The sequence below is a fragment of the Puma concolor genome, chromosome D2, assembly GCF_028749965.1.
Source record: "Puma concolor isolate L17-30 chromosome D2, mPumCon1.1.hap2, whole genome shotgun sequence".
In the NCBI taxonomy this organism is placed as follows: domain Eukaryota; kingdom Metazoa; phylum Chordata; class Mammalia; order Carnivora; family Felidae; genus Puma; species Puma concolor.
Genome location: NC_141677.1, coordinates 36,300,993 through 36,326,811, shown reverse-complemented (window position 1 = coordinate 36,326,811; position 25,819 = coordinate 36,300,993). Strand labels below are relative to the sequence as shown.

The window sequence follows — 25,819 nt, the reverse complement described above, 5'->3', positions numbered from 1 at the left end:
TCACAGATAGATACTGAAGACAAAAATATCAGATCTGGGTTAAACAATCACCTAAAGACAAGATCAATTTTTTACCTTGTGCACAAGGTATATCTACAGTGACCACCAGGCTATGAGAAATTGTGTACTTGGCCACCAATGCAAAACATCAGCATCAGTATGGAGAGCCTGAAGTACCTTCTAACAATTCTATGCGAAGAACATGAAAAATATTAATATTTTTCTGATAATATTTTTCTTGTTCTTCGCATAGAATTGTTAGAGTATTATAATATAATGTTATCTATCTATATAATATAGAATAAATTTATTTATATCTATATAATATAAAATAATATAATCTATATAATATAGAATATTATGATAAGAAATAATATTATCAGAAGTGCTGGGGTTGGAGTCTGAGCACTCATCTGGTTCTAGCTCCATCTCTGTGGAGCTGTATGACCTTGGACAAGTCTCCTAGCCTTCCTCGGCTTTGGTGTTTTCATCAAAACACACTGAAGGGTGGTTGAAGTGCTCTCCAGGGTCCTTTTCTGTTCGCATAGCCTGACTTCTCTAGTCCCACAAACCAGCAGGTGGCAGTAACTACTAGACTAGGAAGCCCGCCTGTCCCTACTTTAACAAAACAGCACTAACCTCAAAAAGTAAACACAATCATGACTGTAAGATAAAGGATGATGATATATGATCAGCAGGACTGAATACAAACAGACTACTTCTAAAGAATAGAGAGTGAAACAAATACTAATAGAATGTTTGCAATGACAAATAAGATTTGATTGAAACTGACTCACTGAAAATCTAAACACACATACCTTTCTCTTTATAGCAACTGATTGTGGTTTAGTCAATCTTGGAGGAGAACTCTGAATATTTTCTTCTTCCTCCTCCTCTTCCTCCTCTTCCTCCTCTTCCTCTTCCTCCTCCTCCTCTTCCTCTTCCTCCTCCTCCTCCTCCTCTTCCTCCTCTTCCTCCTCCTCCTCCTCCTCTTCCTCCTCCTCCTCCTCTTCACTGCTCTCTTTAGACAGCTCCATAAGCTGCCCTCGCTCCCCTGCCACTGGCCGGCTCTCCGGGGAATGCAAATATTTATTTTTCGATTGTACTTTTGCAGGTGATTGCCTACTGTTCGCTCTAGAGGACAGGATTTCTTGCTCCTCCTTTTCCCAGCAGCTAGCTTGTTCCATTAGCCGCTCGGCCTAAGGTGGGGGGAGGGTAAAAATGGTAGGCCAGTGAAAGGGCAGTTAAGACACAGCCTCTAAGGATCAAAGGCAAAGGATCTCTTAAGTTGTTTCTGAACAGAACAGTCAGCCAGCCAAGCAACATTCCAGCTGCATCATCTCAGGACTCTTTTGCATCAGTTAGGATAACAAATCAAAGAAGATTGGGTTTCATGGGATATTTAGCAGTATTAATGATGCAGCGAATTGATTTGAGTCCTTTATCACTACATTACATGCTCACTGGCATGGAGCACTTTAAGCAAGTTCATAAACACAAAGAATCGATTGACATTGCAGCCTTGGAGCTCAGCACCAAATGTGATCTGATTACATGCTGTCAGTAGTGAAAAATGCTGCTTTGTGATCAATGATAAATGTTTCATTTTTCATACTCAATTCAATAAAATTATCATGTCTTACCATGCAACCTCAGTTAGGATAAATTAGTGCCATATCATTTCACAAGCTCTTTCTACATAACCAAGCCTTTGACAACGATGTTAATGACTTTCTCAGCCTAAGAATGCTGCAGGAGTGAAGTCACACAACTTAGGCAGACGAAGTCAATCATTACCTCTTTCTCAGCTTCTCGCTCTTCTTCAGAAACTGCAGCATTAGAAATTAAAATTGGGGTCCATCTTAGACTCTCTGGATCAAGTTCATTGGTCCGGGAACAGGTTTTCAGCTTTTCCATGTGGCCCAGTATCAACTTTTCCCTTCTAATGATGACAAATCTGTAATGTGATGAGGCAGAACAAAGTGCAATCAAAAGCTGAAATTTCATTTCACCTACACACGTTGACAAATGCTACTAGGTTAGGAAAAATCAGAGAGCTCATCAATGAAAAAATTTAGCAAATTGAAATCTGACCAGCAAAACAGTATCATTTCCTGTTTTCTGTTCAGGAGAAAGGTTTTGATAATACCTTTGGGGGAACCTCTTATCTTAAACTGGAATGAGGCCACACCTAACTCCTGGGACACTTTCTGGTGTAAGATGCTTGAGAGGCAGCCAGTGATGCCCCGGCATCGGTACTCACCTGCCATCCCTCTTGTCAATCATATGGAGGTGCTGCAGAGTGGTGGCGATGTCATGTGGGCACATGCCTGTAGCTCTGCTGATCGCCTTGATGCTGATGTGCCTCTCCTGGTGGTGGTAGAGATATTCTAAGATGACACTCTTCCAATAGGCCAGGTAGGAGAGACGGCCCAGATCGGAGAGTGGCTTTTCAGGAGACCCTGCTTGGCCTTCTCTTCTAGAAAGCAAATAGCCTAGGGCAGAAAAAGCCAAAGATGACTTCACCGTGGTGTTTTTAGACATTGGGATAGGGGCCCCTCAAAATAATATAAGTAGCAATAAGGTAAAAACATCACATCAAACTTTATGTATGCAGTCTCTTCCCAGTTATAGTGATTTGATCTCCATGAAGTTTATGCTTATGAATCCTTTACAGTAGCACTGTAAGTCAATTCACATTGCTAGAGGCTGCATTTCAAATATACGTCATGGCATATTTAACAAAGCTAAGGTTGAGGACGTTACTTCTGATAAATTTCAACATCCAAGTTTCCCACCAGCTTTAGATTTTCTCAAAATCGAAATGTCAGGCACTTAGAAATCCTGTCAAGGGACCACCCTAAACATTAATGGGCAAGTTGTTTTCCACAGGAAGGACCTAATGACCCTTTGACAGCTGGATCTTAATAAAAGAGAAGGGTCTCTGTTGACTCAGATTCTATATTGCTTGTTACATTTAACTAGCCGGCTGATCTGAAGCTTTGTTTTAGGACTAATAAAAGAATGTCTTTTAAGTCGACTGCTGCAACTCACATCAGCTCTACTAGCTCTATTTTCACCTCTTTCATGTAAATTAATTTATAATCCAACCCCAGAATGTTGCTCCCACAAATTAAAACAAAACAACCTCCTTAAAACAAACTGTTTTATGTATACTCAGGAAATCCCCGAGCATGGTAAGCTTCTGAATATGCGTTCTGCAGCATTACTGTGAAGGTTCTTGGCAAAGGGATTTTTTAAATGATTTAAAACTTTAAATCCACTTGAAGGTAATGAATGAAAGCTGGCGGCTGTCTTGGTAATTAAGAGCCACTTATGGAGTAGAGAAGGAATGCTGTAAACTAATGATGTCTACCTTGCTCTAATTATCAATTTCAATAGCCTCACCTTCATGAACTTCCTAAATTTAAACAAACATCAACCACATACAGTAGGTGGCAGCAATTACAAAATCATGCTGCTCTGTAAACCACCCAAATCTTCAGCATTTTTCTTCTTTATCTACATTTCCAAAATGGCTGCATTCTCAAGAATTTTCTCAATTTTGGATTTTTTCTTAGAAGGACAAAATCAAGCCTCTGATGCATTTTCCTGCCCCTCAAAATCACTGTAAATAATGCAGAAATATAGAACAAGAAACCCAAACTGACCTACACCCTATAGGGGTGTAACCACAGCATTTTGCATTTTGATGGTTTTAATCTGAATGCCATGATAAAGAATAAGCATACATTTAACTTTAGGCTTTCCTGCAGTCTTTTGACTTATTTGTCTCTTTAACTCATGCTTAAGAGTAATGTATTTGATTGAATGATAAACAAGCACCACCAAATTTTATAGTCAAACCACTGTCGCCACGTCATTCAGCTGCATCCAGAGGCTTTCAAGAGCAGTGTGTCCGGAATGCTAACAGTGATGACCATGGTGCTGAATCCAGCCCAGATCATGCCCTGTCAATATGGAGAAGAGCTCTCTGTCGCTCAAGTACAAAGGGTGCCCAAACCCCAGAGCACAGATAATTGGCACATCCATCACCTGCCTCCTAAGTGCTTGGCACATGCTGAGAAATCTACTCAGTTGGCTGGAGGACCCGGCTCTGTACTACTGCGAGGGGAGAGGACCATAGTACCATGGCTGTGGAACTATCCCCTTGATCTGCAGTCTCTCACTGGTTCTTATCTGAACCTCCCAGTTAGGGACAGAAAGCCTCAGTCTCTCAGCTCAGCAGAAAGCTTTCTATACAACTAAAGTGGTCAGAAGGCGGTATGTGCCCTTCCTTCCTACCTTAGGTTCTACTATGAGCAGTCTTACCCAGGAAGCACATGGATTTCTTTGTTCTGTCTTCTCTTCCCTCAGTCTCTACCCTGGGCTCAGCCAAAATCCCCCCAAAACATATTTTATACAGCTGCTCATGTTTTCACACCCCGAGGCAGTACAAATATAGCTTATCATGGCCTCAGCCTAAATTGGTCAGGCCACTGGAACTCTCAGGCAACCTGGGGTCTGTGGAGAGCCTTTAGGCATAAACTTTTCAGCACCTGCAATTCCCACCTCGCTAAGTGGCTGTCTCTTGGGACACTCTCGGACACAATCCGCAGTCTGTGGCTGACACTGCCATGGGAGAGTCCTGGGACTCGAAGGGGGTTGGGGAGGTGGTGGCAGGGAGCATGTGTACACTGAGCCCGGGAAGCCCACTGGATTTTCACAGCAAACACCTCCATATGGCACTAGTGAAGGCTACAAAGCAGGAAGGTTACCAACACCTGCCAGCAAGTGGTAATTTCCTGGGTGCTGGGGAAGAAAAACTGCAAGCCAAAACTCCAACTAGAAAACATCAAGCAGGTCTTCAGGAATGATGTGCACCAGCATTTCTGACCACACAATGCCATGGTCCAAAGGCATCACTGCATTGCCTGATGTTAGTTTTTCCTTCTCTGACTCATGAGACCCTCGAGGGTCTTATAGCAATGGAAAGAACTTGCATTAAGCTGAGAGCCATTTATGAGTCCACGAAGTCTCCTCCGAAAGGAGAAATGTTTAGATTAAATGCAATTCATCTCCAAAATAAGAATGACCAAAGGTAAATTTCTGATTCCTTACTAGTTAAGTGAAATCACTTGTAATGTGTTAAAATGGATAGCTTAGAAGAAAAAATGTCCACGTCTACTCCACAGGTGGATTAGGTTGCTGTAATACAGAATTTAAATTTTACCTGCGGCACTTTCCCTCAAAAAAGTTGTAACTGGGAAGGCGTCTGGGTTGCTCAGTCATTTAAGCATCCGACTCTTGATTTTGGCTCAGGTCATGTTCTCACAGTGTGTGACTCTGAGCCCTGCATCAGGCTCTGCAATCATAGTGTGGAGCCTGCTTGGGATTCTCTCTCTCCCTGTCTCTCTGCCCCTTGCTTGCTCATGCTGTCTCTTTCTCTCTCCCTCTCCCTCAAAAATAAGTAAATAAACATTAAAAAAAAAAAAAAAAGCTGTAGCTGGTAGCACTTCACTACTCTGACCTTTTAACACGGAATGATTTAAATAATGAATTTCTAGCCATCTTTTGTTTCCTTCTACTTTTTTTTAGGCTCCTCAAATCAGAATTACTATATAGCCAATTGACAGAACAATTTTTGGTAAGAACATTTAGTTCATTTAGTTGTTGAGTAATTATAGTGATGTGGTGATTTAATGTTACAGCTCTTAAATTTAACTTACCAAAAAGATTCCAAATAATTGATGTAAGATGCAGGGAAATAAAAAGCACTTATCTTGGAAGCCGGTGTATTATCCTGAAGATCTGAAACAAGTACACTACACCCCTGGTGAACAGATTCCCATGGTGCTCTCACACCTTTCCTTTTCTTTTTAACGTCTATTTATTTTGAGAGAGAGACAGAGCACGAGCAGGGGAGGGGCAGAGAGAGGGAGACACAGAATCCAAGGCAGGCCCCAGGCTCTTGGGGCCGATACGCAGCTCGAACTCATGAGCCGTGAGATCATAACCTGAGCCGAAGTCAGACGCTCAAATGACTGAGCCAGCCAGGTGCCCCTCTCATACCTTTCCTTAACGGAGGACACTCTGAATCAGAAAACCTGAACTATCTCTGGGGAAACCTGGCTGTTCAGACTAAAAACAAAGTGGTGTTTGGAGGACAAATCCCAGTAGCTGCAGTATAATTAATTGCTGGTGAAATTATTACCTTTAAATTGTCTGTGAGCTAGAGGTGCAGGTGAACAGCACTTATTCTGTGATCAGGAGACTTGTAATTGGAAAATGGCCCATCAACTCTTCACCCACATCAACTATCTTGATACTACAGAAAGGTGGCTTTCTCTTTTGCTTCACTGGAACTACTTACCCAATGGAAGGTGAGGTCTCAGTTTTGGTGTATGGACCACACACTAATTCAAAAGATTATCAAGGTGTTTGCTTAAAGGGAAAGTTAAGACCAATATTGTGTCTGCAAAAGGTAAGCATGTCTAAGCTGTACTGATTACGTAGGACCCAAATTTACCTCACCTCTGTTAAGGCTGACCTACTTGTAGGAAGAGAATCATGATTGCTTGTGTTTGAAATGGTTAAAGTGGTAGAAAGTTGCCTTTGTGTAAACAGATCTTTTAGGATAAGGAAGGAACTATCTGGACAAGGTCAAGATTTGTTTTTGCAGACCTAAATTCCCAAATTAATTGAGCTCCCAGCGTATTAACTGCAAGGCTAACCCTTGTTTAATGTGAAACATTCCTTCCTTTTAAACTAGTAATATTTCAAGATTGTAGGCTGGACCAGAAGTGGAATAATTTTCATGGATAAGGATTTCCCCCCACAAAGGCAGCCACTCTTCACTCCTGCACACCTTCATCTTCTACCATCTGGAACCAAACCATATGAACCTCCTCAAATACAAAGTGTGAACTCTGGCAAGCTACTCCCAATTCCCATCTGTCTGGATTGTGTGAGTCTGGGGTTACTGGCTGCTTTTAGGAGAAGATAATCTTCAAGGATTACACACCTTTCATCAGACACCTGTTTAGCTCAGCAAACCTTGCTGAAAGGTTCATTATCAGTAGACAGCACTGGGTTTGCAAGCCTGGGAACTGACACCAGGCCAGGGATTTATGGCAGGTCTTGAGCAGAGGAAATCAGATGATTCTAACCATGTATCTCATGATTAAGGATGGAAATTCACTGGTCTGTGTCATCTGTTACTGGTTTCTAGGGTTAAGCAGCCCTGTGACCAAGTGGATGAATGGCGTGTTATCAGTTTAAATAGTGATAAAGAACCTGCTGAAATTTTGTGATGATTTTGCAATTAGTAAAAAAGGAAACTGAACCTTACTCTTCCTACTGTTTTCAGAGAACTAGAGTGCTCCAGATGACCTGTGACCTGCCTGATTTCTTACTACTTTCCATTTATTTTTTTATTTTTTATTTAAAAAAAATTTTTTTAACATTTATTTATTTTTGAGACAGAGAGAGACAGAGCATGAACGGGGGAGGGTCAGAGAGAGGGAGACACAGAATCTGAAACAGGCTCCAGGCTCTAAGCTGTCAGCACAGAGCCCGACGTGGGGCTCGAACTCACGGACTGTGAGATCATGACCTGAGCCGAAGTCGGCTGCTTAACCGACTGAGCCACCCAGGCACCCCATCCATTTATTAAAAGATATAGATGCCTCCCTAGCAAAAATGGAAACTTTGAATTTTTGAGATATTTTATACTTTAAGAGGTTGGTTTTGAAAATGTGAATGTTTAAGACATTTCTCTCACAATTCTATGGGCTTGAAGTAATTAATTACGTAACAACTTAGAGTAAATATTGCTTGACTTTTCCACAGACTTCTCAGTCTACTTCTTATAGAAGTCCCCCAGACTGGCAGTATCAGCATCACCTGGTAACTTGTTAAAATCACAAATTCTTAGACCTATGAACCAGAAACACTGTGGGAAGGCCCCAGCACTTCCGTTTCAGTAAGCCCTCCAGGTGGTTATGATGCACACAAATTTGAGGACCACTGCTATAAATTCTGCTATAGAGCTGCTGGTTTTGATGAGGATGTTAAAACCATCGTATGCAATAGGAGAGCCACTGGATGGGAGGACTAAACAATCTCAGCTTGGCGAGGAGACCTCCCTCACCCAGCAACTTGGTGGTAGAGAAGTGGGTCCAGGAATCTCCAAAGCCCCACCAGACTGATATTTAGCAAGAGATCACTGAGTTGCTGAGTGGCTTTTTTCATAAATTCTATGCCTGTGCTTCTCAACCTTCATTATACAGTCACCTCTCATTACAACTCGATTCTGATTCAGTAGGCCGGAGACCCTACATTTCTAACAAGTTCCTATACTATGGGCCACACTTGCATTCCAAGGGTTTATACGTTAAATCAGTGGTTCTCAAAGTTTTTGGTTTCTAGACCTCTTTACATTAAAAAAAAAAATTATTTAAGAGCTTCTGTTTATAAGAGCCGTTGTCTATTAATTTTTTAGAGAAATTTGACAAATACTTATTAATTAAGAACCAATAAACCCATTAAGGGTTAACATTTTTTACGAAAAAATATTGTCTAAAATTAAAAAAAATAGTGAGGAGACTGGCACTGTTTCATATTTTTCCAAATCTCTTCAATGTCTGGCTTAAGAGAGAAGCTACATTTTCATATCTGCTTTGGCACTCAATCTGTTGTGATTATCACAGGTCATGAAAGTTCTTGAAAATGCCAATGTACATTCATAAGAGTGAAATGGACAAGTAGTACTTTAGTATTACTTTGAAAATAGTTATGACCTTGTAGAGTCCCTAAAAGGGCCTTAGGGATCCCCAGGAGTCCCTGGATCATACTTTGAGACTATCTGCTTTACATAAAAACGGACAAGAATTTTTAAAAGTTGGGTGCCAAGGCCACAGGTATTTTAAAACAATACAGCATTTACTAAATAAAGTATGGCAGGTCGTAAGAGGCACTACAGGTTGGTTAAGAGCAAGGGTGCTAGAGCCAGACTGCCTGGAATGGAATCCAGGGTCTACTATGTACCAACTACGTGACGTTGGCTGGGCAAGTTATTTAATCTCTCTGTGTTTCAGGTCCCTCACCAATAAAATTTGGAGAATAATCATACCTATCTCTTAGGGTTGTAGTAAGAATTAAATGAATAAGTACAAAGGATGCAGAACCATGCTTGGCATGTTACTGAAACACAACATAGGTGTTAGCTATTATCATTGTTCAACATAGTAAATGAATGAAATTTCAAGGTGATCGTTTGGGTGACCAGGTATACTTCATGTAGGGGAAAGGAAACGTGGACAAAAGGAAGAAGACTGACTGCTCTATAGGGTCAGATTAAGAAGAGCTTTTCTTACTTTTCCCTTAGGCATCTGAAAATCATTCCATTTACTCCAGTGCCTCAGACAAAAGTTCTCCTCCCCCTACCCCCCAGCTAACCACCCAAATATAAATTTAATTAAAGAAAGAAGCCATGAAAAAAACCCCCACATATTCTGCCTCAGTAATGATCTTAAGAAAGTGGCGACTGCAGTTCACAGCAAGAATAGTTCTGTGCCCCCCAAATTCCCTTTGGCCCTTAAGTCCTTAACTTCAAGGACTATCCTTAGGAAACAGCAAGCCCTTCAAACCACAATAACAATGACTGCTTGAGGGCGTCAGAAGAACCCTGAGACAGTCCCAGGACAGATGAAACAAAGACCCAAATGTTCTCGAAGACCCAAGTGTGTCCCTGGGAAAATGGTCTGAGCCTGTGAAACCCAGAGGAAGGAGACAGCGGGTCTCTGGGGAAGAAAGGCTGGTTACTCTGGGTCACAAACTAGACTGTCTCTCTAAGTGCCCTTTTAAGATCTCTCTTCTCACAAGCTCCTCATAGACTGCTTAGGATACTGGGCTCTGGCTCAGTTATGTGGAGGTACCTCTAGACTTGCTTATTGAATTGAGTACCACCCCCACCCCCCCAGCTTCCTGGCCAAGTCCACTGCAAGAGGAATGATGCTTCTTCAACCCTACCCAGTGGAAGGTGTGTATGGTAGGGGCATGACTCCCCTGCCGCTGTGTGTTTGTGCACAACCTACAGATCATGCTGGAACTTAACAGATGAGTTCCATGATTCTGTGACTGGGTGTGGATTCCCTTGAAGGAGGTGGTCATTCTGTATGTCAGTCACCCAGGGTATATAGGAACTCACCTATTATGTGAACTCACAAATAGGGCATCAGGCAGCAGGAAAGAGGATGCTCCTCCTTCTGTGGTGCCCTTTGAGGAGGGTGAAACACCTGTGAACAAGCTTCTGAATTGAGGATGACCAGCGCCAGAGACAGACCTCTATGACACAGTCAGAGGCCAAAAATGAATTAATGGTAATTGTGTAACTGATAATCTAAATCACCAAGAATGTCTCTATTTCTCCTTTCTTTATCCTCTAGGCTAGCCCAGTGGTTCTCAACCCTGACTGTACATTAGGATCACGTAGGGGCTTTTACAAACTACAGATGTCTGTGCCTTACCCCAATCTCAACTCTTGCTTCTTTCAGGCTAGTCTGGTCACAGATGCATTATGGGTTGTATTAAGCAAAGGGTCCCGAGGACGACACCATGGCCAGAATGGTAAACACCAATCCCCCTTCTCCACCTCTGCCACCCCAAAGGGCTATGCTAGTAGCAGTGGTGACTAATGACAAATCCAAGTAGATGGTGAATCCTGGGGGAAATGGACACATCTAAGAGTTGAGGCTAGGGAGGAGATGGTCACTGGGGAAAGAAAGCTCTGTGACAGACTTCACAGGAGTTTTATTTATTTAAACGTTTAAGGAATATTTGTTTATATATGGCATTGAGTCACCACACCAGCAAGGTTCTGGCCTGGTGGATTAGAATATAATTTTCTGTTCCAAGAAAATGACCATATATGAAATAGATTCAGTCTCCCAATTTCCTTGCACCGCTGACAAAGGTTTAAATGATAATAGAACAAGAGGTCTCGTCAATATCACGTATTCCCAAACTAAACTGTTTGGGGAGGAATTTTTAAAAATAACTTTCTTTAAATATAACTGGGAAGTAACCACATTCTTCATGAAGCCCACTGCCTATTACAAATTTAACTAAAGCTCTGATTCACCCCCAGAGGCACAGCTAGTTAGGTAATGATAAAGCACTATCATGGTCTTTGAATACAAATTTGAAAGACATGTCAGAATAATGCCCTCCTCTTTGACCTCTTTTGATTTTCCACAGCTCAAGTCACTTTTAAATTCTGGCACGTTTTAGGAAAAACAAATTTACACACACACACACACAATTCTTAAGATGAACCTATTTGGCATTTTAAAATTATTTCCTTTCTTATAAATAGGTAAAAGTCCATGTGAGAGATTCAATCTGAAAAACTGTTTCAGAAATTAATTTAATTTTTCCAAGTTAAAACTCGGTTAAATTTTTCACAATTTCTAAGAAACAAAATCCTGCTAACAAAAATTTACCACTGAGAAATTGTAAGTTTTTAAACACTGCATTAAAAACATGCATACTTCAAAAAACGCAACTGCTCCAAGAGAATAATTGCATATAACTTGTAATGCCTCACCTGTAAGACCATTCTCCTGTTGCTAAAACATTACAATGGAAATGTTCCTTAAGTAAGCTAATAAAAGCGAAAACTAGAGTTTCTTTTGCTCACTATTATAGGTCTGAGGTTCTGTGGGTGTAGCTGTGATAGTTCACATCTCGTTGTAGAGTCTAATCCTACCCGTAGACTAAGGGGGAAGCGTGGACACTGCCAGTGATTTCAGAACCAAGCCCTAAGTGACTCTCCTTTCCATTTGTTCTCCCACAACCCGCCCCAAATCGTGTGTGTGTGTGTGTGTGTGTGTGTGTACCAGCTATAATTTTCTAAAACAGAAGAATGTTGTAATTCTAAGTGATAAGCTTTCACAGAGCAAACACAGATATACAGCAAGATTGAAGAAAGGAAAAAGTGGAGAATACAAATCTCTCTATAAGTTTTCTTTGTTTTTGAACTACATTTCAAAGGGAATCTGTCAGTTTTTGAGATAACATTCTAAAATCAAAGCACAGACCATCACCCAATCTGATCGATCAATTAATGCTGAAAACGTAAAGGTAGAGAAACTATCTTCGGTTCTCCTCAGGTCATCCAGACAAACAGTCCTATCCCACTGGTCTACAGAAATCGAAAACTTCTCTTTTAAGCTGATTTTTTATTTATCTCCCATTCTCTTTCAAACAGGATTTGAGGTAAAAAGCCTCTGGCAATAAATGGTGGTGTCCCCACAGGGTTACCACCGAGCCCATTCTGACACACCTGCGGCACATACAGGCTAGGGTGGAAGCTGGGGTGGCATGAGGTGTTCAACCAAGAGACTGGCTGGTTTGCCAGCAGATTTGGTGTCATGTAGGCATCTAGCCGTTGATCCTACAGGAATCTTAAAGTCCAAACTGGCTAAATTAGACGTTAGCTGTTGGGAAACACAAAACCGTATGAAATATCATCACCAGCAGTATTTAAAGACGTCAGTTACTACCCCTTCAGTTAGTAGGCGATAGCTTTCTCCAAGTCCACTGTTGAGATTGCCTCCCTAATGCCAGCAGCACTTAAGAGTTGAGATTTCAGCAACAATGTATTAATATTAGCCCAGCTTTGGCCACGATATACCAATATTATCCCTGTAAGCCTTTTACTGTGGGGTCACTGTTAATCAAAGAATCTCCATTCAACTTTCAAAGGACTGGAATGGTTTCGTAGTGTGTTCCACAGTTGAGTGCCTACTGTGTTCCGGGCACTCTTCTAGTTAGGTTGTATACAGACACTCCCTTTTCTAAATTTAATAAGGAAAAAAGCTCTGGGAGTTTAATTTCTTAACTACTATGCATCTGCTTGAACGCAAGAACCACAAACTACATAAATAACAGGAACTCAAATAGACATGTTAACAGCTAAAGTTCATTTTTAAGAATCAATTCAATATGCTACAGGCAAGCAATCAATCACACTGCAATCATCATTTACAAATCAAAGTACAAGGCAGATACTCATGGGGGTATATACAACTAGGTGGAAGTGTGTGATTATGGACGAGCAGATTGAAACTGTAAATTATGTAACTGTCTCTTGTAATTACCCCGCTTGAGAACCAAAAGAAACTTCCTGTATAATTTTGCAGGAGAATAGAGATCAAGATACAGAATTGCTTTTTAGTTGGTTTTAACCCTTCAACAGCTATTTAATTATGTGTGATAAGGTCAAAGAAAGGTTATACTCAATTTATGAAAAGTTGGCAGGGAGGTATTTCAAAGTAATCCTCTGAAAAGCCCCAGATTATTGATGAAACTTGATGATTTCTCTTCCTTTTCAGGAAAGATTTATCTAAATTATTTGTTAAAATAAACAACATTTAAAACAAATTCACAGGCGTCATTCATTTTATTTTCTCTCTAAAAACATTCATTATGGTTTCCAAGCTTTTAACAGGATGCAAGGGAAAAGCTGCAGGGGTAGAAGGCTGTCAGAGTCCTCAGACATATCTTCTGCTTTGGTAGGAAAAAAATCTCATTAACTTCCTGAAATTCATGGGGAACAGCTCCAACACTGGGCAAACCACAGGGCAGGGCTTCTAATCTATGAACAGAGAACCATCATCTTAAGAAGATGGAAGCCTGTTTTGCAATAAATAATCAGCAAAACTTCATCTCAGCATATTTTAAGACATTCCAGGCTTTTACCTTCCCTTTCTTAAAATCTAAATTTTAACATCTTTTCTCTTTTGTAAAGCATGGTTCCTGGTGCTTAAAGATCTGTCCCAAACATCGGAACTGCTGAACACCCAGCATTCTAGAAGGAAGGAAGGGCAATTTTATATAGTTATGGTGTCTGCCAGTGTTGCTTTCCCTCATTTTATATCAAAAAGAAAAAAAAAAGAGAGAAAGGAAGTGAGACAGGGTGAGAGAGGAGAGGGCAAAAGGGGAGAGACAGATGGAGGGATGGAGAGAAAGGCAACAAGAGATGTTCCAATGCTACAGTGTCTGTTCTCCATCTCTCTGGCCTCTCTGTTCCCTATTTTCTCCCCCATCCACAACTGCCTGGCCATTCTTTGTCTAAATACACCATTTTATCACCATCTGTTAACACACCACCCTTGAATTATGCTTCCCCAGGTTTAAGAGTGGAAGCACAATTTACAGGAATGCAGTTTTCTAATGGACTCAACTCAGCACTTCAGAGGATATGATTCTGGTAAATTTCAGTACATTTCCTTCAAAAAAAACCTGGCTCTGCAAAGTCTGAAGTGGAGAAGATCCCAATACCCAAATACCCATGTACTTGCATTTTGATTTTAAAGCAGTAAAGATGAAAAACTGTATCTCTTTTAAAAACATCATTAACATAATGCCACCAATAAACCAAAGTTTTCATTTTAAGAGTTACAAAAATCTAAGCTCCAAAATAGATACCATTGGGTGTGAACGCCCATTTTAAGACCTTCACTTTTGTTAAAAAACAAAAAAGGCAAAAATAAAACACAGATCTAGAAAATGCCATTAAACAAATAACATTTACTGATTACCTTTGTAATCATCACCCAGGACCAAGAAATAGAAGTTTGCCAGCCGTCCTGAAAAACGTTTCATTTGTCCCATCCCAATCATCCCTCCTTTTCCCCTCACAAGTAACCACTATCCCAACTTTCGGAACAATCCTTTGTGTTTCCTTATACTTTTATCACTCTAATGTCCCCAGGTACTACAATATAGTATTGTCCATTAAAAAAATATATATCTTTCAAGTCTCATTTAGTCTATGGGTTCCCCTCACCACCCCCTTTCTTTTCCTTATAATTAATCTATTGATGAACTAGGGCCATTTGACCTACAGAGTTTCCACAGTCTGGTTTTTGCTGATTGCATTCACGTGATGTGGTTCAATTTATTTCTCTTTCCTCTGTGTTCTGAAAAATGCCAGAGGCTTGATCAGACTTTAGGCTTGATCCTCTGGCAAAACTATAGGTGATGGTATGTCCCTTGATCAGGAGACACGTAATTTCTGGTTGTCCCCCTTTTCACAATGTGTGCTGCTGTTGAAGTTCGATGTCTAGGTAGATCAGTTAATTCATTGGCAGAATTGCAAAATGGTCATATCTTAATTCTGTCATTTCACTTGTTAGTTGGAATATGTTTATAAAAAGATGTTTTCCCTTCGGGCACCTGGGTGGCTCAAACTGTTAAGCGTCCGACTTTGGCTCAGGTCACGATCTCGTGGTTTGTGAGTTTGAGCCCTGCATTGGACTGTGCACTGTGTGCTGACAGCTCAGAGCCTGGAGCCTGCTTTGGATTCTGTGTCTCCTTGTCTCTGCCCTTCCCCCACTTGTACTCTGTCTCTTTCTCTCTCAAAAAAAAAAAAATAGTAATCATTTTTTTTTTTTTATTAAAAAAAAAAAGATGTCTTCCCTCATTTACTATTTGGTTACTTAGTGGTATCATTCATATAGGAAAGGCAAGTTCAATGCTTTTTTGCCAGTTTTTAAGATAATGAACTGATTCTTATCATCCTCTAAATTTTTTTTAATGTTTATTTATTTCTGAGAGAGAGGAAGAGGAGAGAGAGACAGCAAATGGGGGAGGGTCAGAGAGAAGGGGGACAGAGGCCCAAAGCGGGCTCTGCACTGACAGGAGAGAGCCCCATGTGGGGCTCAAACTCACGAACCGTGAGATCATGACCTGAGCCGAAGTTGGACACTTAACCAACTAAGCCACCCAAGGAGCCCCTTAATTTGTTTTTAAATGTCATTACAAATGTGTGAGTTTAAACATTTAATGAGTTTTAATCGCAATTGTTGTCCTTACTGTTATATTTGTTGTCCAGTGGGAACCTCTTCAAGTTAAATCCTGAATCCTTTTGACAAGACCCTAGTAATTTTTTCTTCCTTGTTGTCTAGTATGAATGAAGAAATGCTCCTTTTTACATTAAGAACTCTACTTCACTTTAAATGATTCAGTTTGCCCCCCAAAAAGGATATATGCAAATATATCGTATACAGTAAGGTCTGCCTATATTTTCTCAAGATGTCACCAACACCTTCTCAATTCCTCCTGCTATATAATCACATTATATATATTTTTTCAATGTGGACAAATAGTTACATGCATAACTGAATTGCTCTTAATCCACTCAGCTATTTGAAAGCATTTAAAATTTTAATTTAAAACAATTTTGTTGAAAAAAGGAGCTCCTCTACAATGTTAACCCAAAGCAGGACTCCATAGAAAAAATTACAAAACAGAGGTTTTTGTATTAGTACATGTAAAAATGTAGGACTAGTACTACAGTAAAAACAAACTAACCACAAATTGATGGTGGAGGAAAAAACTCAGATTCCTAACTCGTATTTTCCTACCAGAATTCTAAACAAATGAGAGAAAATCTTTTGCTTCACCCAAAACAAATTGATGTGGAAAAAAAAAATACTACCCTACAGACAGCTGAAATTATAGATGTGCTGGATAGAAATACCATTATGAGAGGACATCATCCAACTATTACCTTAGAATATTGTGTTTCAAACATAATTCTACAAGCTGGAAAATACGTTTAAGGGGAATGGTTCCCTCGAAACTAAAACCAGGTATAGTACTAATCTCAACCAATCAGAACAAAATCTTTCTTGATCTTGTTTTGATGATGCATTTGCTTAACTGGGAAAATGGAGGCATTTCCCCTTCAGTACTGGCACAACCCCGTGTGGCACCCAAACACAGAGCATCACACACCTGGGATGAATCCTGTGTGTCTGACCACCCATGGCTCTGTGGGCAAGGCTGGCATCCTTCATCCTCACCTTTATCCTTTATCCTTATCACCTAGGCCAACCCTGGTACAGCCCACGTAAAGCATGTTTCCTGAAGGAAGTGAGGAGGGTATAAAGAAGTGGAAAACACAGAGACTGGGTAGAGATCTCAGGTTAAGCACCAATTGCCATAAGGCAGCCAGGTGAATGAGGCAGGTGTTGTCAGGGACACAGAGAAGAGCACAGATAAGATCTGTGCATGCCTTTTATTCACTCACTCCCACAACAAATTTTTCTTTGGCACGCCTACTATGTGCATCCCACTGTGCTCATGGCTTGGAGTTCAGCAGTGAATCAGCCTGGCTCTCGTGATGGTGCTGTTAAGGTTCCATTTACTGTTGAACACAGGTTTGTCGATATTAATTACGTGAACAGAATTTCCCTGGTAGCAGCATTTTGAAATGACTCACTACAAATGCCGGTCAATGTTAGAAATCCAAACAGACAAAAGATTAGTAAAAATCCACCTGCGTGCCAAATCTTGAAAAAATTCGGAACTATGTAAGGCAAAATGGTAGCTACAGACTGTATGCTTCATATTTACAATGTTTTCATTGAAACAATGAATACAAACTATTGCATAAGAGCTATATTTATTTGCTCTTATTTATGACAAGCTTTGTTAAAAAAAAAAGATGCCTCATGCAACTCATTTCAATGCATTCGGTAACAGTCAACCTCTGAATAAATCACGGAGAGCTCAATTTTCAACTTTGATGTTATCTTTAACATATTAAAATATATTGCATTTCAGCCCAGTGTAATAAACAGTCATGGCAAAGGCTTTTAGCGCAACATAATGAGAAAATAAGGAAAAGTAGTCATTTTCCTTATCATATTATAAACTAGAATCCTATTAAAATATTATAATATAAAATTATACTTGATTCTAGAAGTCAAAACATGTCTAACAAAAGCCAGCAAAACTCTGAAGACACAGCTGCTGGTCTGATCAAGTGTCGTGGTGGAGGTGTGGAGACGGGTTACTCTCTCAGAAAAGGCTGGAAAAGACTTGAGCCCCATTTCAAAAGCCTAACTTACTATTCATTAGTGATCGCTTTGACTGCGCTCACCTGGGGAGGTGAGCTGCCAGGGAAAGTTACGCAAAGCAAAAAGCTTTCCTGACAGTTCCTGAACAGTAAAGTTGGAGTTTTCCTTCCAAAATAAATGCATAAAGAAATGAATTATCTGATAAAAGTCAGGAAAAGAGAAGTTTTTCTCCAACCGTGTGTAACTGTGAATTCTGTCACAGCCCTCATCTCTGCCTGAGGTTTATAGTGGATAATGGCAATCTTCTTTCTTTTGAAGAGGCTGCACTGAAACAAAAGCACCAGACCTCGAAAGGAGCAGGGCACACCGGACAGCATTTGCAAGGAAGTGAACCAACAGCTGACTGATGATGTTCTAATAAAACAAAATTCTTCTTCATAAGAATCACATATGGGGAGAGAAAGCACATCAAGAAAGCTCCCCTCATGGTAATTCATTTAACATTTAGTTAAACAAATAGTAAGACCCTACTACGTGTCAGGCTCTTCTAGGAGGTGGGACTAGAGAACAGTCTCTACCCCTGGGAATCTTACTTTTGGTGAAGGAAATGGGCAATAAACAACAAATATATGAAAGACCCATGCAACTTTCTAAATGACTTTGCACTTGCTCAGCCTTTAGCATTTTTTATGGTCAGTGCCACTGAAAAAAGAGAAAATGATTAAGCAAAAGTTGCATAAGCAAATAAATACCACATGTCAAATTTATAGCTCCTTTATTCAATTTGTTTACAGGGAATAAGAGGGTTTAAGTCATATAACATGTCTCCAAGAGCCATTGTTACAGTCCCTCAAACACACCTTTGATGCTTGGCTTATGGGGCTCAGAAATGGGGGAGAGTGAAATACTTATATTGCAACCTAAAGGGAGAAACGATGCCCCAATTGTGTGCTTCATGACCTCTACCCCATCATGGATGAGACAAAATTCCCATGTCTCGCTGGGGTAAAAGGAAAAGGCTGCTAAGGATGAGGTGAGAGGCATCTGAGTTCTGGCCACGGTATTACGATCTGAGCTTACCTATAACCATTCTCGGATCACCCAAAGGAAAGTGCAGCAACGCCCAGAAACTCTTGCTAGAGAAATGGGATATGTCACCAGGGCTTGTCAGGCTAGGACCCAGTTTCTGGGAAGAATCTGCTTATCCTGAAATTATACTTGACTTGTCTTCAGAGAGAAGTTAGTGACCCCTGTATATACAGTCTCAGCTCCTCAGAGTTTACCAACAGTCAGGTAAAACATGGCTTACTAGAATCCAACCAACTGGATTCCTAAATTAACACTCCTACTTAGGGGTGCCTGGGTGGCTCAGTCAGTTGAGCATCCATCTCTTGATCTAAGTTCATGATCTCATGGTTTGTGAGTTTGAGCCCTGCACCGGGCTCTGCACTGACAGTGCACAGCCTGCTTGGGATTCTCTTTCTCTCCTTCTCTGCTCCTACTGGCTCATGCTCATGCTCTCTCTCTCTCAAAATAAAACAAACAAAATCAAAGTTTGTCATAGCTTGGTTTGTATTCAACTTAATTTCTTAAAAAATAAAAAATAAAAGAATAAAAGTATTCTTTTTTTTTTACACTTACATCCAAGTTAGTTAGCATATAGTGCAACAATGATTTCAGGGGTAGATTCCTTGATGCCCCTTACCCATTTAGTATCCCCTCTCCTAGAACCCCTCTAGTAACCCTCTGTTTGTTCTCCATATTTAAGAGTCTCTTCTATTTTGTCCCCCTCCCTGTTTTTAAGTTATTTTTGCTTCCCTTCCCTGTGTTCATCTGTTCTGTGTCTTAAAGTCCTCTTATGAGGGAAGTCATATGATATTTGTCTTTCTCTGACTAATTTCTTTTGGCATAATACCCTCTAGTTCCATCCACGTAGTTGTGAATGGCAAGATTTCATTCTTTTTGATTGCCAAGTAATACTCCATTGTGTGTGTGTGTTTGTGTGTCTGTGTGTCTGTGTGTGTGTATCACATCTTCTTTATTCATTCATCCATCGATGGTCATTTGGGCTCTTCCCATATTTTGGCTATTGTTAATAGTACTGCTCTAAACACTGGGGTGCATGTGTCCCTTTGAAACGGCATACCTGTGTCCCTTTGATAAATACCTAGTAGTGCAATTGCTGGGTCATAGGGTAGTTCTATTTTTTAAAAAATAAAAGTATTCTTAAGTTTAACTCAAATTGTATTTAGAAGGCAGACTGTTAAAACTGGAAGTTGCTAGCTGACAATCTCAACTACTATGACATGTATTCCTGAATTTAGGTATTGTACATTACAACATTTAAGCCAGTAGGATCTAAGATGTGGAGGAAGAAGTTTTCTCTTTGAGAGAGGATATGGTTACCCTCTCAAGATCACTAGGTAGAGATGAGGTATGTAGCTTTCTTTCTAATCCTCCTTGATGGACCTAGAAGGGCAGAGAAGTAGGAAGCGGGAAACCAGGTAGAAAATGCTTTCTTGTTCTAAGGAGCACTTCCTTAGGAAACCAGCCAAGAGTTTTAAAAAGGAGACTAAGAAAAGATAAGCCTGGGACTTTCTAGGTACCTAACTAAGAGATAGATGCCTGTCATTAGAACCAAAAGGGCTAAAGAATAAGGTGTAGAAGATTAACCTGCTAATTCTCAGTGAGAAAAAAAACTAGATATTAAGCTGTACTCAAGGTTTCTTATATTTTTTATTTTTCTTACATTTTTATTTTCTTATGCGCATGTGTGGGTGCGCCATTTTTAAGAAAAGAGAAGTACATAGAACATTGCTAACTATACTTAAAATGTGACCGAAGTCATAATTTGTAGGCACAAAACTGGGTCATCTGCACCCACCTTCCAGCAGCACTCACCAAATACACTTAGTTTTTAAATAGTAGATACTCCTCATGGAACCCACAGTGAAACCCCTCTATTTAAATCACAGAAAAGGTCAGTAAAGGAGACTTCTGAAATGAGTACCTAATTCAATCACTCCTACTTCCTCTTGAGTCCTATTCCATGAAGGACAAACCCTGAGACATTACAGGATATTTTAATATTGGATAAAGAAAGCCAAAAATTGAATCTGCTTATAAACTTACATGATTAGTCTACAAATAAACAGACACTAATTAAAAAAAAAAAGCCTAAATGTACAGTTAGCAGATAATTTATGTAACTGATAAACATGTTGCCTATATACTAGTCTCAAAAAAACCAAAGGTGTAAGTTTGTAGACTTTTGGACCCACTATCATCTGCCCTTTATAGCTTCTCCAAGATTATGCCAAGGCTAAAACAAACAAGAAAAAGAGTTAATAATAAGATTTAGAATTCTTATAATTCTAGTTAGTATGTATGATTATCTAAAATTAGGAAAGAAGATTGAATTTCGTCAAATGCCTCTTCTGAATCTGTATTTAAAAAAAAATTTTTTTAATGTTCATTTATTTTTGAGGCAGAGAGAGACAGAGCATGAACGGGGGAGGGTCAGAGAGAGAGGGAGACACAGAAGCCGAAGCAGGCTCCAGGCTCTGAGCTGTCAGCACAGAGCCCGATACAGGGCTCGAACTCATGGCCCGTGATATCATGACCTGAGCCGAAGTTGGACACTTAACCGACTGAGCCACCCCGGCGCCCCATCTTCTGAATCTGTATTAAACAACCCATCTAGATATCACTTTTTGTTTTTTTCCATCACTACTCCCCGGTCTTCTTTCCACCAATGCTCCAATCTCTGGAGTTTAAAAACAAAAGCCAGGCTCCTGTGCCCCCAGCCCTTGATGGTCAAGCTTTCTGAATTCACTTTTTAAATTCCACTCAAACCACAGTCCTCGAAAGTATATTTCTTACACTGTGTATTAATCTTCTCTGGGGCACTAAACACTGGCTGGGGAGTGATCTTGGACAAGTTTCTTAGTGTCCCTGTGCCTCCAAAAGAGAGATGATAACAGTAACCAACCTCCTTAGGTCTCTGCAAGGATTGAGCAAATTAACCTGTGTAATTCAGATAGGTGACAAGTGCCTGACACACTTAAGTGGTCCACAAATATCAGCTATGATTTTGACTACTGTTGTTGCAAGGCTGACCTCTTGGCTTCCCTGAAACCATTCTCTTCAATCCTCTTCCTACTTCTGGACCCTTCTCAATTTCCTTGATAACCTCCTCATCCTCAAAACCCTTCCTAGTCCCTAAAATGTTGGAACTTCAAGCACTCCACCCTCAGCGCTGTTTCCCTACACTCTCCCCGGGTTGTCCTCACCCACAACTATGGTTTCAACTACCACAGAATGCCCACTATGCCAGTATGCCAGTAGCTCCTTTTAATGCATACCCCTGCTGAGCACCAAACTCCAAGGAAAGCTGCATGTGGATCTTCAAAATCAAAGTGAAGGCAACATGATCAAAGCTGCACTCACTACCTTTCCAAGTTCAGTTCATTCATCCATTCATCTAGCATTGACTCAGCACCACAAGGTGCCAGGTAGAGTTCTACCTGCTGCAGAATAAACAGGAAAATACCTGCCTTGTTTCCATGTAGCCTCACTGCCACACTCCCCTAGGTCAGGCCTTCACAGATTTTTCTTAGTTTTCTTTTTAGTTACAGTAAAAAGTATGAGTAAGAAAAGAAAAATTGCCTGTAATTCTAATTCTAGAGATGATCTAGAACTGTGTTTTACTTTCTTTGCGTATACTTTTTACACAATTGAGAACATATATATGTGTATGTGTGTGTGCGCACACACACAATTTTGAAATTTGCTTATTATAAGCATCTTGTTATTTTATTAACAATTCTTTAGAACATAATTCTTAATTCTAAGTAGCTAATAATACTCCATTATATGGATGTACCACAATTTTCTCAGGGGAATGGTTCTCTCTTATCTTTGAATTATCAAGGCTATTTCAGTTTTTGTTTCTATTAATAAATAATGACACTCTGACAGACAATATACTAAAACATTAATTCTTTGAGTACCACAAGTCTGAGGGGTTTAATTTTCTCTTGGTAATTTATCTATGTTTTTCTAACTTTCTACTATGAGTTTATATTGCTATAATTGGGGAAGAGGGTGAAGTGAGGAGGGATGTCCAGTATTTAAAAAAATAACACAAAACATGTTGTTACATTAAATATGAAATTAATGCATACTGATTAAAGTATGTTGATTTTCTTAGAATAAATTCCTTTCAGATGTTTTTGATATATACTGTCAAAGTTCTGGAAAATGTCTAACAATTTATACTTTTTACAGTGTAAATGTAACAGTGTCCATCTATGTCAACTTAAATATGGGTATATTTTAAAGGCTTTGCTAATTTGGTAGGCAAAAAATTATAATCTTTCAGTTATTTGAATTTATATTTTTAAATCACCAACCATTTCCCCCCACATTTTAATTAGCCATTTGTACTTGACAGACTTTGGAGCAAAGAGGCTAAGAGTCCAAGTGCTCGGACTTAAATTGCAGGTGCACTATTTATTGTTTGTGTTAACTGTGCCTTGGTTTCCTTACACATATACCAAGAATAAAATGTCTTAATTGGCGTTGTGAGGGTTGGATGGGTCAGGAATCTTAGGAAAGTGGCTGGCACACAGGAGACTCTCAGTACATGTCAGCAGTGTGGCTGCCACCAAGGATGCTCCTTTTCTGTGCGTTCTGCATTCATGTCCTCTATGTCGTCTGCTCGTTTTTCTATTAAGGTTTATGCTTTAACACTATCAAACCTTTCCTTTTAAATATTTGTTTAAATACTATAGCCATCAAAGAGTTGTTTGGCATGTGCGTTGCCAACGTCTTTCCCATTATGGTTGCTTTTAAATATTAATACATTTTACCATTTTATATAGTCAATCCCATGTGTATATTCTTTTGTGATTTCTTTCACTGGTTTAATGCTTATTGCTTAGGATGTCCTTGACCATCCAAAGACGATATAATTTTATATCCTTTTTTCACTTTTTAAAAGTTTTTGTGTTTTCATTTTTTGTTAATTATCTAAGTCTTTCATCTACCTGGAGTTTCTTTTGTAGTTGCCCAAACATCTGATGTGTTTCCTCACACGGTCATGATTTAGATCCCCTTAGTCAGGAATGTTTTCATGCAACTTCTTATGAGCTCCCAATATATACTCTACGAACATACTATCCAGCAACTGTTGACTTGTTAGTGAACTTGACCACCCAGAAAGAACTATGTCTTCTTCATTTTTGTCACTGGTGTTTAGTAGAGTGTAGACCAGGGTGCCCCTAGTCACCAAACGTTTCACGGAGAGGTAAAAAATGAATGAAGTCACTCTTTTCGTTCTCCTCCATTATCCAATTTAGAATCAGATAAGTGCATTTACAACAAACACACCAGTAAGTTAATGATGCCAACTTCTTTCACCACTACCTGGCACAACATTCTGCAACCTACTGCTGAAATCAGTTTGCTTTCACTGGGTCAGTTGAGGAGGATGGGTTTTGCATCCTGTTCCCCAGGCAGGGTTCTGGCTCTACAGGCCTGAGTAAAAGACAACTCATTATCAGCTTATCTACTGCCCAGCCAAGCAGAGTCCTAAACAACAGTACACATAACAAACTAAAACTGCTACATTAGTATGTATCAGTCCAAATGTGCCCAAGGCTACTCACTGCACCCTTTTAAAACTGTGAAATACTGGAAACACCCTCTATGCCCATGCTCAGGGGAGCAGGTGCATAAACTATGGACATCCACATGACTGGAGTACCATGCAGCTACAGAAGACAGTAAGAAAATCCCTAGGAAGTAGTAATGGAGTGAGCCAGGGTTTTCAGTTAATTGGAAAAAAGCAAACTGTAAAAGACTATCTATAGTATGATCACTTTTGTGTAAGAAAGGAGGAGAAATTAGAAAACACACATCTTCTCATTTGTACAAAAAGAAACGTGGGAAGGATAAAAGAGAAACCAATGAGGCTGGTGTTTTGCAGGAAAGAACCGAGGGCTGGGGGTGGGTAGAGGGAATGAAGAAGGGAAGTGACACTTCTCTGAGTGTACCCTTTAATACAGTTTTAACTTTGAAAATCATGTTTTATGTTTTCAAAACAAAAGGCAACAAAGACAGAGAAAAAACTGAAATGTGGATAACAAACAAATAAGCCTAACTATATTTCAAATGAATAACTACACTGAAGGTGGAAAAATCAAAAAGAATGAATTCAAGTAACATTTGAACACAGTATTTTGACTAAATACACTCAACATAAAGTTGAAAAAAAAAAGAAAAACCCATATACAAATATTGACCTCTAGTTAGGAGGTTTGGATTTCTAGATGGTATGAGTAAGCAATTCTGCAACTACTTAATGTGTAGTCTAGGGCTGAGCACATAAGGAAGTATGTTGTGGATAATTGCAAGTCCAGTTTCTCACTGTCAGAGAAGAGACTTACAAATATAGAAATGTGGAAAGATAGAATAAAACCGTGTGGTGGCGTTGATCTGGAATGCAAGGTTACAGTATGAACTCATGATTGAGGTGTGTGTGTATGTGTGTGTGGACAGAGATGGGGAGGACTTAAACATTTCCTGACTAAGAGAAGGAATCTCAGATTCCAGGAGAAAGAGATGTGCTACCAGCTTCAACCTTGTCACTCCTTTCACTTCCCACTTAAGTTCTGAGCAAAGAGTCACAAAACCCATGAGGTGGTTTATAAGCAGGCTGGGAGCTGGTACCCTTAAATCACTCTGGCCAAGTTCTGCAAATGACGTACTGGGGAGCCATGCTCTGACTAACTGGAGAAAGGCTGTCCCGGGAAGAGAAGACAACTTATTCCAAGGGCAGCATCTGATCCCATACATGACCATTCCTCCTATTTGGACTATCCCGGAGAATAGTGTTCAAAGCTCTGGATTTGCAGTTCTTTACATACACACTACACAATGCA

The 25,819-nt window shown here is 39.9% G+C and overlaps 1 protein-coding gene across 5 annotated transcripts in view; it reads right to left on the bottom strand.

Annotated features, from left to right (window-relative positions):
• The window catches only part of KAT6B (lysine acetyltransferase 6B), a 190,539-nt gene that overhangs the window by 8,860 nt on the left and 155,860 nt on the right, over positions 1 to 25,819 (bottom strand). For all 5 annotated transcript variants that reach the window (XM_086680042.1, XM_086680041.1, XM_086680043.1 and 2 more), the window contains 3 exons: positions 2,264 to 2,495; positions 1,798 to 1,957; positions 819 to 1,199 (listed from right to left, as the gene is read on the bottom strand). In XM_086680042.1, coding sequence (XP_086536168.1) covers positions 819 to 1,199; positions 1,798 to 1,957; positions 2,264 to 2,495 — 773 coding nt within the window. The remainder of the gene's footprint in view (positions 1 to 818; positions 1,200 to 1,797; positions 1,958 to 2,263; positions 2,496 to 25,819) is intronic.